Source organism: Rana temporaria, chromosome 5 (assembly GCF_905171775.1).
Source record: "Rana temporaria chromosome 5, aRanTem1.1, whole genome shotgun sequence".
NCBI lineage: Eukaryota > Metazoa > Chordata > Amphibia > Anura > Ranidae > Rana > Rana temporaria.
This window is the reverse complement of record NC_053493.1, coordinates 352,524,632-352,539,056: the sequence shown is the minus strand read 5'-3', so window position 1 is coordinate 352,539,056 and position 14,425 is coordinate 352,524,632. Positions and strand designations below refer to the sequence as shown.

Genomic DNA, 14,425 nt, shown 5'->3' with positions numbered 1-14,425 from the left:
CATATTGAAAAGGTTTCCATTACACTGGCAACAGTGGGGAAATCCTCAATGGGAACACAGCAATACAATTCTGACAGATGTTCTAACCCTTTCCTGTGTTATCAAAAAAAAAAAAAAGGGTTGTGGCTAGAGCAGGGGTGGGCAAACTTTTTGACTCGAGGGCCGCAATGGGTTCATATATTGGACCCGGGGGCCGGACCAAGAGTAGATGGACGGTGTGTATGTGTGAATTAGGCCCTGTACACACGAGAGGATTTATCCGCAGGAACGGTCCTCCGGACCGTTTCCGCGGATAAATCCTCTGGCGGATTTGGATCCGTTGGCATGTACTCACCATCGGATCCAAATCTGCGCGGATTTCAACCGCGGTGACGTGTCGCCGCGTCATATAAAGAAATCCACGCATGCGTCGAATCATTACGACGCATGCGAGGGACGGGTTCGGACGGATCGATCCGGTGAGTCTGTACAGACCATCGGATCGATCCGCTGGAGCCGATTCCAGCGGATAGATTTGTTAGCATGCTAACAAATTTTTATCTGCTGGAAATCGGAAATATCCGTGGATAAATATCGGCTGGAACGTACACACCAGGGGATCTATCCGCTGAAACTGATCCGCTGAGATTTTTCAGCGGATGGATCCTCTCGTGTGTACGGGGCCTTAATATAAATTAAAATTTAAATTTGTACCATTAAATGTTTAGATTAATTAAAGGTAGAAAAGCATAAAAATAGTAATTTTACAAAACTTTTATGCAATGTATTTCTTTCAGGTGTCCCCATCACCGCGCTCCTTTACATCAGGTGTCCCCATGACAGTGCCCTTTTACACCAGGTGTCCCCATCACAGTGCCCCTTTACATCAGGTGACCCCATCACAGTGCCCCTTTACATCAGGTGTCCCCATCACAGTGCCCCTTTACATCAGGTGTCCCCACCACAGTGCCCCTTTACATCAGGTGTCCCCATCACAGTGCCCCTTTACATCAGGTGTCCCCATCACAGTGCCCCTTTACATCAGGTGTCCCCATCACAGTGCCCCTTTACATCAGGTGTCCCCATCACAGTGCCCCTTTACATCAGGTGTCTACATCACAGTGCCCCTTTACACAAGTGTTACCATCACATCAGGGGCACTCTGATGGATATATTTTTAATGTGTGCGCTGATGGGCATATTTTATGTTAAGGGACACTCTGATGGGCACAACAAAATGTGTCCATCAGTGTGCCTCTTAAAAAAATATGCTCATCAGTGCGCACATTAAAAATATACCCATCAGCGTGTCCCTTAACATAAAATGCGCCCATCAGAGTGCCCCTTAACATAAAAAAGTGCCCATCAGAATGACCTTTAACATATGCCCAGCAGTGTTAATGTTGACAATAAATTAACCCATTAATGGTGATCAACGAACTAAGAATATGTCACATACCTACAATGCAGGGTCGGATGCTGGAATAAAAAAATAGCCGGGAACAAGTAGCAGGGGGCGGGGCGCGCACGGGACGTCACGCCTCTAGGAGAGCCAGGAGTGGACCTGGAAACCAGGAGCAGCAGGGGGCGGGGCACGCAAGTGACGTGGGAGACAGGCGTGGCCCCTACTTGCAATGTGATCAAGGAGTGGACCGCGAGCTGCAGGGGGTGGGGAAGGAACGTGACGTCACGCCCCTACTCGCCGCCGTACGCGCTTGTAAACTTCCAGGACCTACGGTGAGGAGCAGGGGGCGGGCGCACACTGGCAGCGTCACTGGTTGCTGGGGAAACCCGCGATCCCAGCAAACCAGCGCTGCAATTTGTAAATATACTGGCGGTCCGGGCAGACCAGGGCCGGCGCTGGTGGGCCGGATTAAAAGGTCCGCCGGGCCGTATACGGCCATTCCTGGGCTAGAGTGATTACTGAATGCTAAAATCACATAACATGGTAATGATCATTTCAATTAAATTACCTTCACTAAAAAGGGCAGACTGGGAGCAGTTAAAAGGCATTCTAAAGCTTGTTCTGCCTCCTGTCACCATGATGCCCCCTACTGGCTGCTTAGTGTTCATCCACAAAGAGCGATCCTATGTATGTGTGCCCATCTTGACAAGTGCAGTGCCAAGCATCTCTTTAGGACCCTGTCCTACTGACATCCTCTGCACTGCATTTAACAAAAGCAGCCCAATGTAGGTGGGGCTCAGGTGGACCCCAAGGGGCCATTCACATCTACCTTAGACTTTCAATATTTTCTGCCTGTGGAACACTTACTGGCATCGAACGACTTGCTTCCTTTAGCTTAGACATGGTGGTCTGGAAGATTCCAATGAGGTCATGTGATCCATCATTGTCATGGTCATAACATTCAACCTGGAACCCAGAAAGGACACATGAAGATACAGCCAGAGACGGCAAACAGAAACCACAAACATGAATGAAAATGCACTCCATTATAAATCGCAGCTTTAAATAGTTACGGTAGTCATTTACCTTCTGTCCAAAATACACTTAAAATGATTATACATTTCTCTAAGGCCTCGTACACATGATCGGTTAACCAGAGGATAACGGTCTGATGGACCGTTTTCATCGGTCAAAACCGATCGTGTGTGGGCCCCATAGGTTATTTAACCATCGGTTAAAAAAAAGCCAACTTGCTTTAAATTTAACCGATGGATTCCTAACCAATGGGAAAAAAAACGATCGTTAGTAGGCACAACCATCGGTTAAAAATCCACGCATGCTCAGAATCAAGTCGACGCATGCTTGGAAGCATTGAATTTCGTTTTTTTCAGCACGTCGTTGTGTTTTACGTCATGGTGTGTAGGCGCTACGGACCATCAGTCAGCTTCATCGGTTAACCGATGAAAACGGTCCATCGGTCCGTTCTCATAGGATGGACTGATCGTGTGTACGCGGCTTTAAATTAAATTAAATTATATTGTTAAGTATAACATTTATAACAGTTAAGTATAACATGTTTATTATTATATAAAAAAATATTACAAATCACTTTAAGTTCATATAAAGCACTGCAAATTTACGTTTTTTTTTATATTATATGATTATTTGTAAGTAATGAAGGGCAAGCATCTGATAAGGGGACGGTGTGTTTAAGAGCAGCGCGGGAACACTTTATGCGGTATATTTATATATAAATTTGAAGTACCGGTAAATCATATCTGGTCTCCACAGTCACAAGACCAAAATACTAAACACTGCTACAGCTCAATGTAACATCAGACAAGCAGTCATGTGTGACACAATGAATAGAGGGAGTGGTTGTGTGCAGGTCAGTGAATTGTTTGTGGTGTAAACATTATGTTTATAGTGTACACTGTGCAAGAAACAAAAAATTACTATAAACCAGTTTCTGTGTTTCATTTGGTGGTTTTGCATACCTTATTGTCTCATACTTTAATGTTCATATTTCATATTCAAATCTAAAGATATCTATCTGCATGCCAGGATGTGTAATCATCAGCCGTACTTTAGTAAACGCAGTGAAGAGATCACATGTGGGTCAAGTCACATTTGGCAACACCCCAACAGCTTTGAACGTCACGCCAAGATGACCAAAAGAATGTGACTGAGCAATTCAATCAGTTTTACAACCCTGGGCGCATATACAGTGTCTTGAAAAAGTATTCACATTTTGTCAATGTTGAGATTTATTGTGATCAACATAAAGTGTCACATAAGTGTGAAGTGGTAGGAAAATGATAAATGGTTTTCTACATTTTGTTTACAAATAAATGTATGAAAAGTGTGACATGCATTTGTATTCAGCCCCCTTCACTCTGATACCCCCAACTAAAAGCTAGTGGAACCAATTGCCTTCAGAAGTCACCTAATTAGTAAATAGAGTCCACCTGTGTGCAATTTATTCTCAGTATAAATACAGCTGTTCTGTGAAGCCCTCAGAGGTTTGTTAGAGAGCCTAAATGAACAAAACAGCATCATGAAGGCCAAAGTACACACCAGACAGGTCAGGGATAAAGTTGTGAAGAAGTTTAAAGCAGGGTTAGGTTATAATAAAAGTATCCCAAGCTTTGAACATCTCACAGAGCACTGTTCAATCTATCATCTGAAAATGGAAAGAGTATGGCACAACTGCAAACCTACTAAGACATGGCCGTCCACCTAAACCGACAGGCCGGGCAAGGAGAGCATTAATCAGAGAAGCGGCCAAGAGCCCCATAGTAACTCTGAAGGAGCTGCAGAGATCCAGGTGCTCTAATCAGATGAGACCAAAATTTTACTTTTTGGCCTAAAAGCAGAACACTATGGGGTAGATCCACGTACCTCCGCGCATTAATCCGCCGGGTGCAGGGCATCTAAGATACACTACGCCGCCCTAACTTATTTTTTTTTTTCGAATCCTCAAAGAATTTGCGCCGTAAGTTACGGCGGCGTAGTGTATCTTTGGCGGCGTAATGGCGCGGCATTCAAATCTCTGTGATGGGGGCGTGTTTTATGTAAATACGTTGTGACCCAACGTAAACAACGTTTTTTTTTAACTGCGCATGCGCCGTCCGTGGGGGTATCCCAGTGTTCATGCTCGAAATGAAACCGGAACAAGCCAATGTTTAAGACGGTGACGTCATTCTACGCAAATCCCTATTCGCGAACGACTTAAGCAAACAACGTAAAAAATTCAAAATGTGAGGCGGGAACGACGGCCATACTTAACATTGAGTACGCCTCATAATAGCAGGTTTAACTATACACCGGAAAAAGTCAAACGCAAACGACGTAAAAAAAATGCGCCGGCCAGACGTACGTTCGTGGATCGTCGTAACTAGCTAATTTGCATACACGACGCGGAACTCGACGGAAACGCAACCTAGCGGCCGCCGAAAAATTGCACCTAAGATCCGACGGCGTACTAAGACGTACGCCTGTCGGATCTATCCGAGATACAGTCGTATCTTGTTTTGTAGATACAAAACAAAGATACGACGTGCAAAATTTTAAATTATATATCAGACAGGAGGCTCATATCTTATGCATGCTCACAGCAGAAATCCAACTTTCAGTGAAATCAATAGAAAAAAATGTTTCTTTAAACTGAAAACAAGAAAACTACACCCCCGGCAGCCCTCTAGCTGGATCTGCCAATCACAGAGAAGGACAGCCGGTATATAAGGGGCTGCTTCCTTAAGAACCTCCTCTTTCTTTCTGCTCACAGAACAGAACTCAGATAAGTACATTATTTATATTACTCTTTATCACTAATTACAGCGTTGTGTTTAATTCACACTGTAATTTTTCTGGTGGATTCCTCTCACTTCGCCCCCCTCTGGGCGCTGGGGATATTTCCCTATCTGCTTTCTCCCTGATAGTTTTTAGGATCCGCCTCAATATAACCCTTTATAATTCTTCCCTTCCTTCATCCCAACCTGTCGGTTGGGCTCCGGTCAGCGCGCACCCCTCGGACGCTCTGACCGGTTCCGACTTCTCCCGCGCTCTTACTCCGTGAGACCTTCTGAGGTATCACGAGGTGACGGCGCCATTTTGACTGCGCCTCCCCTCCTTTCTCATTCGCGCCTCTTCTGTATACGCGGCGCGTTCTTGCAGGAGGGCGTGACGTCATTCCGATTCTCCACCTATCACACGAGGGCTAGAGTCTCACGAGACTACGCCCTCTGCTCCCGTGCTCCGCTTCTCCGCACCGCTCAGCCAGTGTGTGGGCGAGCGGTGAGAGGTACGGAGCGCGGATTCCCTGCAGCATTGCTTATTAGCTTGGGGAATTTATTCCCATCACCTAGGTACATCTTTTAACTGCATTCTGCAGACTGATTTTTTAGTACATTAACACTGTGTATTGATTTCGGTTTTGTGCAGGCCTGGCCTTTTAGACTGCATACTGCAGTACTGCATTTTATCATATATATATATATATATATATATATATATATATATATATATATATATATATATATATATATATATATATATACTATAGGGCTGCCTACTGACAGCGTTAACCCGCTATGGCTGAAGACAGAGCCCTCTCCCCTGTCAGCGTTCCTGAGGGACTACTAGATACACCACAGGATGCCCCTATTTTTATGTCTGCAGCACAGATCCAAGAGCTGATCAGTCGATCAGTTCAAGCTGCCATGGCCTCGGTGGTACCAACCCCACCTATACACCCTGTGTCCGGAACTTCCGACACCGGCATACCGCCCATGAAGAAGGGCAAGGCGTCACAGAAACGCCGCCACATTAATGTGGCCCACGACTCCCCGGCAGGGGAAGTAATAATCATGCCCCAGACAGTACCATCCCAGGACTGTCGACCCACTGTCCTCCCAGACTCTGAACGACCCCTGGGCCTCGGGGAGAAAAATTCACAGAGGCAACCAAACCCGCCAGGCGGACTAAACCGGACTCCTTTGTGGACTCCTCTCCTGAGTCGTCCGCGGAGTCCGAAGCGGCTGACGCCTCCGAGTCTGGAGATGAGGATGATGATGATTATGAGGACAGTGGGCATTTGTCATCACAGAACGGCGCCAACCCTATATCCCAGGGTGAGACTCTATTGGACTCCCACGGAGAGCCATTTTTCGACCCGGAAGCTATTAGTCATCCCCGCTCCGGTGACTGGACACCCCTACCCGAGGTGTCTCAGTATATTGAGTATTGGGCACGTAGGTCAGTTGACAAAGCTAACAGAAATAAGTTACGGGCGGAATGCCCCCGCCCTTGTATCGCCAAAAAAGTGGTTAGCACTCCTGAGGTGGACCCCATACTCCTGAGGTACCTCACAAAGAATGGGAAATACTCTAAAAAAGGGATAGAGAGGTCCTTCAAAACCATTCAGGACAGGGTCTTGGACCTATTTGGCCCTGTCACAAAGATTTTAAATCTTAGTGAACAGGCTTCCGCCTCTGGACAGCCAGTGGACTTGTCCCAGCTTAGAGGATGGGCCCAGAGAGCAGTTTGTCTCCTGGACTCTGCAAACACTACATGTTCCATGGAGTGCCGCCGCTCAATCCTCTTGACCCCCAGCTTTCCCATCTTGCCGAGTCTGAACCAGGCCCGTCAGCAGAAGGCATGCTGTTCGGAGATTCTCTCATAAAGGACATCAACAAAATGGTAGGGCTCTACTCCAGTTTGGACAAGGCCCAGACATCGCTAAAGAAAGCTAATGCCAGTAGAGTTTTTCCCAAGGCCGGCAGATACAAAGGCCGCTCTGCCGGCCGCTACTTCTCAAACAGGCCATACCAAAGGGCTTCCGCGCAGTACCAAGCCCCGCAGCCCTATCCAGTACCAGTGGCACAACCGGCGCCCTTCTTTCCTCCCCGAGGACGTCCATGGAGAGGCCGAGGAGGGAGAGGTTACCCCCGTTCCAGGCCGGCTTCCGGTGAGTACAACACACCTCAATTTTTCCCACATACCTGTAGGGGGAAGGTTGAGACATTTTATCCACGCCTGGTCTGCGATTACGGCAGACGCGTGGATACTCCATACTGTAGTGGGCTATCAGATAGAACTATGTGCCCTACCAGAGATGAATCGGGTCCCTCATCCCATTCGGTTTTCAATCCCAAACGCCACTCTGATGGACAACGAATTACAGGACCTTCGGGCCAAACAAGCGGTAGTAGAAGTAGACCCACTCTCCCCGGGTTTCCTCAGCAACCTTTTTCTGGTCAGAAAAAAGGGCGGTGGTTTCCGCCCGGTGATAAACTTGAGGAACCTCAATCAGCATGTCGTTTATCGACATTTCAAGATGGAGGGCATACACTGCCTACGGGACCTCTTACGTCCCGGAGATTGGTTAGTAAAGGTGGACTTAAAAGACGCCTACCTCACGGTTCCCATTCATCCGGCCTCCCAACACTTACTCCGTTTCCTGTGGAGAGACAGAATGTGGCAATTCACTTGCCTTCCTTTCGGCCTCTCCTCAGCCCCGTGGTGTTTTACCAAATTACTAAAACCGGTGATGGCGGCCCTGCGGAGCAGAGGAGTGAGGTTGATCATTTATTTAGACGACCTGCTCATAATGGCCCGCTCCCCCCACCAAGCAAACGTACATGCCTCCTGGGCAGTCACCTTGCTTCAAGACCTGGGTTTTCTCATAAATCACGAGAAATCGGTCCTTTCCCCATCTCGAGAGATGGAGTTTTTAGGTTTCTTGGTGGACACCAGCCAAGCGGTCCTCCGTCTACCCAAAGCCAAGTTAATTACCATACGCAAAGAAATCAGCCTCGTGCTAGACAAACAGAGAGTGTCCTTACGCGGACTGGCCCGCCTCGTCGGTCTGTTATCAGCATCGATACAAGCAATCTTCCCTGCCCCCCTTCATTACCAAGCCCTACAGAGGCTTAAGACCCTTCATCTCCGCCAGGGGCTCCGCTATGCAGACGAGGTCCTTTTGGACGCGGAGGCCATGGTGGAACTTCGGTGGTGGTTACGCCATGCCGTCGAATGGAACGGCAAGACCATCTTCAGTTCCAATCCGGACTTCGTTCTGGAGTCGGATGCCAGCCGACATGGCTGGGGCGCTCGGTGCGGTTCCTCGTCCAAGGGAGGAACGTGGTCTGCAGAGGAATCTCTACTACACATCAACGCGCTGGAGCTCCTGGCGGCCTTCTTTGCCATCAGGAGTCTTCTACCTCACACGTCCAACTGTTGTGTGTTACTACGTATGGACAACGTCACCGCAGTCCAATACGTCAATCGTCTGGGGGGCTCCAGATCCAAGATCTTAGCGGAGCTCGTGAAAGACTTCTGGCATTTCTGCCTGGAACGCAGCATCGTTCCAATCGCGGAATATATCCCGGGTGCTTCCAATATGGTAGCAGACTGGAACTCTCGTTACCTGTCCGATTCCAGCGATTGGCAACTGGATCGGTCAGTATTCCTGGCCCTCGCTCGTCTATGGGGTCCCCTACTTTGGACCTCTTCGCTTCCCGTCTCAACCGTCAGCTCCCGCGTTTTTACAGCTGGAGACCGGATCCGGAGGCGCGCGCGGTAGACGCCCTCCGCCAGACCTGGCCCCAAGGGACACATTATGCGTTTCCCCCATTCTCATTAATCCTCAGAGTCCTTCTTCACATAACGAACCTGAGAGCGTCGGTCGTGCTGATCACCCCGTGGTGGCCGACGCAACCTTGGTTTCCCCTCCTCCTGGGGATGACGGTGGATCTCCCCAGGCTCCTCCCTCACTCCCCTCAACTCCTCACCAGTCCGAACGGGGACCTGCACCCGTTAATCACGGACCACACCCTGCCTCTCCTCGCATGGTTGGTCTCGGGGTGTCGGCTACAGGCAGCGACCTTTCAAGAACAGCTAGGGATCTCCTCGCCTTGGCCTGGGCCCCCGGGACTAGATCGGCATACCGATCAGCCTGGCGACTCTGGGTTCGTTGATGTGATCAACGACAGGTTGATCCCGTTCAGGCACCTGTGTCCCTAGTGGTCAACTACCTGGTGGATTCTTATGAATCCGGGAGGTCCTATAGCTCCCTTAATGTCTATCGATCGGCGATCTCAGCCTACCACTCTCCTGTGGACTTGTTACCGGTAGGTAGACACCCTTTGGTGTGCCGTCTTTTAAGGGGCGTTAGATTTCAACGACCCCCACGACCCAAGTACCAACATACTTGGGACGTGACCAAGGTCCTGACCATGTTCTCGGACTGGGGAGACAATGACACTCTGTCTTTGAGGTTACTGTCTTTTAAATTGACCGTCCTCTTATGCCTGATTTCTATCAAGCGTGTGTCAGACGTCAAGGCCCTGGACATATCCAGGCGTCAATTCTCGCCTCAAGGAGTTAAGTTTTCGGTCGTGCGTAGGACTAAGACGGGCCTTCAATCGGTCTTCTATCCGTTCTTCCCCACGCACCCACACCTTTGTGTGGTTCGCTGCCTACAGACTTACGAGTCTATGACGACCCCGTTACGTTCATTGCAATCTTCTCATCTCCTTATTTCTTACACCAAACCTCACCTTCCAGTTTCCTCGGCTACACTAGCCAGATGGGTACGCTCTGTCATGGATATGGCAGGGATTGACACAACCCTATTTGGTGCTCACTCCTCCAGAGGGGCGATGGCTACTAAAGTCCTCACCTCGGGAGGTTCCCTATCGGACCTATTGTTAGCAGCAGACTGGTCCTCAGCGACCACCTTCCGTCAATTCTATTTCAGACCGGAGGAACACGTATCTATGTCAGTGTTGTAGAATTATATCAGTTGTATTTTTCATGTATACATTGTTATAGCTTTAAACTTGCATAAGATATGAGCCTCCTGTCTGATATATAATTCTAGATTTTCCTAGCTTGTGACGGAAAATATTGATTATATGAAGACAGGAGGCGAGTATCTTCCCTCCCAACCCATCCCTGTCACGGTATTATATCTCATCTATTTTAGGTTATTGAACCACGCATCTTCCAGATCGGTGACTGATTGTTCCCGGACATTCCGTTTGATCTCCTGTTGAGATCACCGTTCCTGTTCAACACTTGGACCGTTCGTCCATCGCAGACCTGAGGTGGGGGCTCCCACTACATCCAGATACCCGGCTGTCGTCGGCTGACTCCTGTACCGGAACTCCAATTCCAGGGTTTAGAGGTTCGGACTGTGGTCGGTTCCAGTTTTGTCTACGGTTCGCCTCAAGAAAGAGGAGGTTCTTAAGGAAGCAGCCCCTTATATACCGGCTGTCCTGCTCCGTGATTGGCAGATCCAGCTAGAGGGCTGCCGGGGGTGTAGTTTTCTTGTTTTCAGTTTAAAGAAACATTTTTTTCTATTGATTTCACTGAAAGTTGGATTTCTGCTGTGAGCATGAATAAAGAAAGATCATGCATAAGATACTCGCCTCCTGTCTTCATATAATCAATATTTTCCGTCACAAGCTAGGAAAATCTAGAATTACGCAGCGTAGCAAGAGATACGCCGGCGTAATTCTTCTGTGGATCTGGCCCTATGTGTGGAAGAAAACTAACACTGCACATCACCCTGAACACACCATCCCCACCGTAAGGGCCCTTTCACACGGACGTGTCCTTGTACGGGCTCTGTTTTGAGCAGGCAGATGACAGGTCTGTCTCTGTGCAGGGACCGACCTGTCAAATCTCCGCTCTCCCCTATGGGGGATCGGATGAAGACGGACCGTAGAGTCAGTTTTTATCCGATCCGCCAGACGGATGGAAAATAGAGTTTCCATCCATTACACTTTGGCGGATCGGAGCGGGTCGGATGTCAGCGGACATGTCACCGCTGACATTCGTGGCTCTATAGAGGGGCACGGATCGCCCGTTCAGGTCCGCCTAAAAAACTGACAGTGAACGGTCCGCCTGTGTGAAAGAGGCCTAAAACATGGTGGTGGCAGCATCATGTTGTGGGGATCAGTGGCGGCTGGTGCTGGAGGATTTTGGGAGGGCAAGTCAGCCCCCTCCAGGTCCGCATTCACCCCATGACGGAGCTCCCCTGGACTGCCCGACACGGCAGCTTCTGTCTTCACCTGGTCTTCTTTCCAGGTTCTGGATGGCCAGGAAGCCGGAAGCTGATGCAGATTTACTGGCATCGCAGGGTGGGAGGGCTCAGGGCGCAGTGCTCTGTGCCCCAAGGACAATATAAAACTTGCCAATTGGGGCCTCTAGATGTGGTCACATGTTTGTAAGGGGTGACAGGCCTGGTGTAAACCTATTGGTCCGGCGTTCCGCACAGTGCACGACCACACAGAAAGTGCGAGTTGGTGGGGCGGTGCTATGGGCTGCGGGGACTGAGCCCCTTGTGGGGATGCTTTAATTCAGCAGGGACAGGAAAGCTGGTCAGAGTTGATGGGAAGATGGATGGAGCCAAATATAGGGCATTCTTAGAAGAAAACCTGTTAAAGCCTGCAAAAGACTTGAGACTGGGGTGGAGGTTCATCTTCCAGCAGGGCAATGACCCTAAACATACAGCCAGAGCTACAGTGGAATGGTTTAGATCAAAGCATATTCATGTGTTAGAAACCGTTTATTATTTTGCTTCCACTTCACAATTATGTGTCACATTGTGTTTGTTCTATCACATTAAATCCCAATAAAAATACATTTACGTTTTTGGTTGCAACATGACAAAATGTGGAAAATGTCAAGGGGTACAAATACTTTTTCAAGGCACTGAATAATTAAAGTGATATTAAATCCTAAGGCCTAGATTCACGTACGGCCGATCTACGTTGCGCGGGCGTAGCGTACCGTATTTACGCTACACCACGGCAACTTAGAGAGGCAAGTGCTGTATTCACAAAGCACTTGCCTCCTAAGTTACGGCGGCGTAGCGTAAATGGGCCGACGTAAGCACGCGTAATTCAAAGTAGGCTGTAGGGGGCGTGTTGTATTCAAATGAGGCTTGACCCCATGTAGATGCATGGCCGAACGAACGGCGCATGTGCGCGCATGCTCAGTATCACGTCGTATTTACGCCCAAAGATACGTCGGCTCAATGCCTGTGACGTGAACGTAATTTACGCACAGCCCTATTCGCGTACGACTTACGCAAACGACGTAAAAAGATACGCTTGTTCCGACGTCCATACTTTGCATTGGATGCGCCACCTAGAGACCAGCTTTATCTTTACGCCGGCGTATCTCTAACGTAAACGGCGTAACTAATTGCGACGGGCGCACGTACGTTCGTGAATCGGCGTATCTAGTAATTTGCATATTCTACGCCAAACTCAACAGAAGCGCCACCTAGCGGCCAGCGTAAATATGCACCCTAAGATACGACGGCGTAGGAGACTTACGCCGCTCGTATCTTAGCCTAATTTAAGTGTATCTGGTTTCCAGAATACGATTAAATTTACGACGGCGCAGATTCGGACTTATGACGGCGTATCTACTGATACGCCGAAGTACGTCTCTGAGAATCTGGCCCTAAGTTTTTTAAGCATGTTCAGCAGTTGATTAAATCATTTATTGACTATGCAGCTTCTTTATCCTTTAATCCTTGCTTGTATTCCTGTTTAAGCTGGTACCATGACTGCTCCCCTAGGTTTCCTGTTACAAAAGGAGGCTCCTTTCTCATGCAGCATCCTATGGAGCCACCCTTGCATGCAGACACTAGAACTGGGTTTGCCTACACTGCATACATCAATAGAAACACACAGTCCCATAGCCTAGGATGGCAAAGACGCTCCCCTGCCCTTCTCCAAACTAACAGACTGCTGGTAGGCCACACTGTCCACACTGTGTAATAAACAGTTTTTTTGTGCTTAATATGTGAAGCTAAAAAAAAAAAAAAAAAAAACGCTTGCGTAGGTCGCGCCCACATATGTAGACAGCCTTGAAACCACACATGTGAGGTATTGCCACGAACGTTAAAGCACCAGCAACAATTCTGTACCAAGACCTCCTCTGTAACTCTAAACAGGTAGCCTGCAAAAAAAATTTAAAGCATTGCCTATGGAGATTTTTGGGTAACGAAGTCTGGCGCCATTCCACGAGCAAGCGCAAGTTTCAAGCATGACATGTTAGGTATCTTTTTACTCTGCGTAACATTATCTTTCACATTATACAAAAAAATTGGGCTAACTTTAATGAATGAAATTAATTTCCCCCAAAAAAAAAAACACGTTTGAAAAATTGATGCGCAAAATCCCTGTGACAAAAAAAAAGTTGCAACAACTGCCTCTTTATTCCCTAGGGTCTCTGCTAAAAAAAAAACATATATAATGTTTGGAGGTTTTGAGTAATTTTCGAGCAGAAAAATTATGAAGTGCCAGAATTGGCCCCGATGGGAAGTAGTTAATAGCGCTTTGAAGGAAAGATGTTATGGAAAAGTATGGAAGGTCCCATTGCTGTTTTTCCCTTCTAGAAATCCAAGGCCCAGATTCTCAAAGGACTTACGACGGCGCAGCGCCATGTACGCCGTCGTAAGTCCTAATCTGGCCCGTCGTATCTATGCGACTGATTCTTAGAATCAGTTACGCATAGATATCCATTAGATCCGACAGGCGTAAGTCTCTTACGCCGTCGGATCTAAACTGCATTTTTTTTTTGCCCGCTAGGTGGCGCTTCCGTAGATTTCCGCGTTGAGTATGCAAATTAGCTAGATACGCGAATTCCCGAACGTACACGCGGCCGACGCATTAAAGTTACGACACAGTAAAGTTGCCCCTGGGTCTATGAGGCGCAGCCAATGTTAAGTATGGCCGTCGTTCCCGCGGCGAGTTTTGACATTTTACGTCGTTTGCGCAAGTTGTTCGCGAATACGGCTGGACGTAATTTACGTTCACGTCGAAAGCATGACGATTTGCCGACGTCATTTGGAGCATGCGCACTAGGATTCAGTCGCGGCCGGCGCATGCGCAGTTCGTTCGGCGCGGGGACGCGCATCATTTAAATGATACACGCCCCCTACCTGCCGAATTTGAATTCCGCCGGGTGATTTACGCTACGCCGCCGCAACTTTACAGGCAAGTGCTTTGTGAATAA

General features: G+C 48.2%; 1 protein-coding gene across 1 annotated transcript in view; it reads right to left on the bottom strand.

Moving 5' to 3' along the window:
• Positions 1–14,425, bottom strand: part of CPNE3 (copine 3) — a 92,297-nt gene that overhangs the window by 33,643 nt on the left and 44,229 nt on the right. Inside the window, exon 8 of the mRNA XM_040354582.1 lies at positions 2,252–2,350. Coding sequence (XP_040210516.1) covers positions 2,252–2,350 — 99 coding nt within the window. The remainder of the gene's footprint in view (positions 1–2,251; positions 2,351–14,425) is intronic.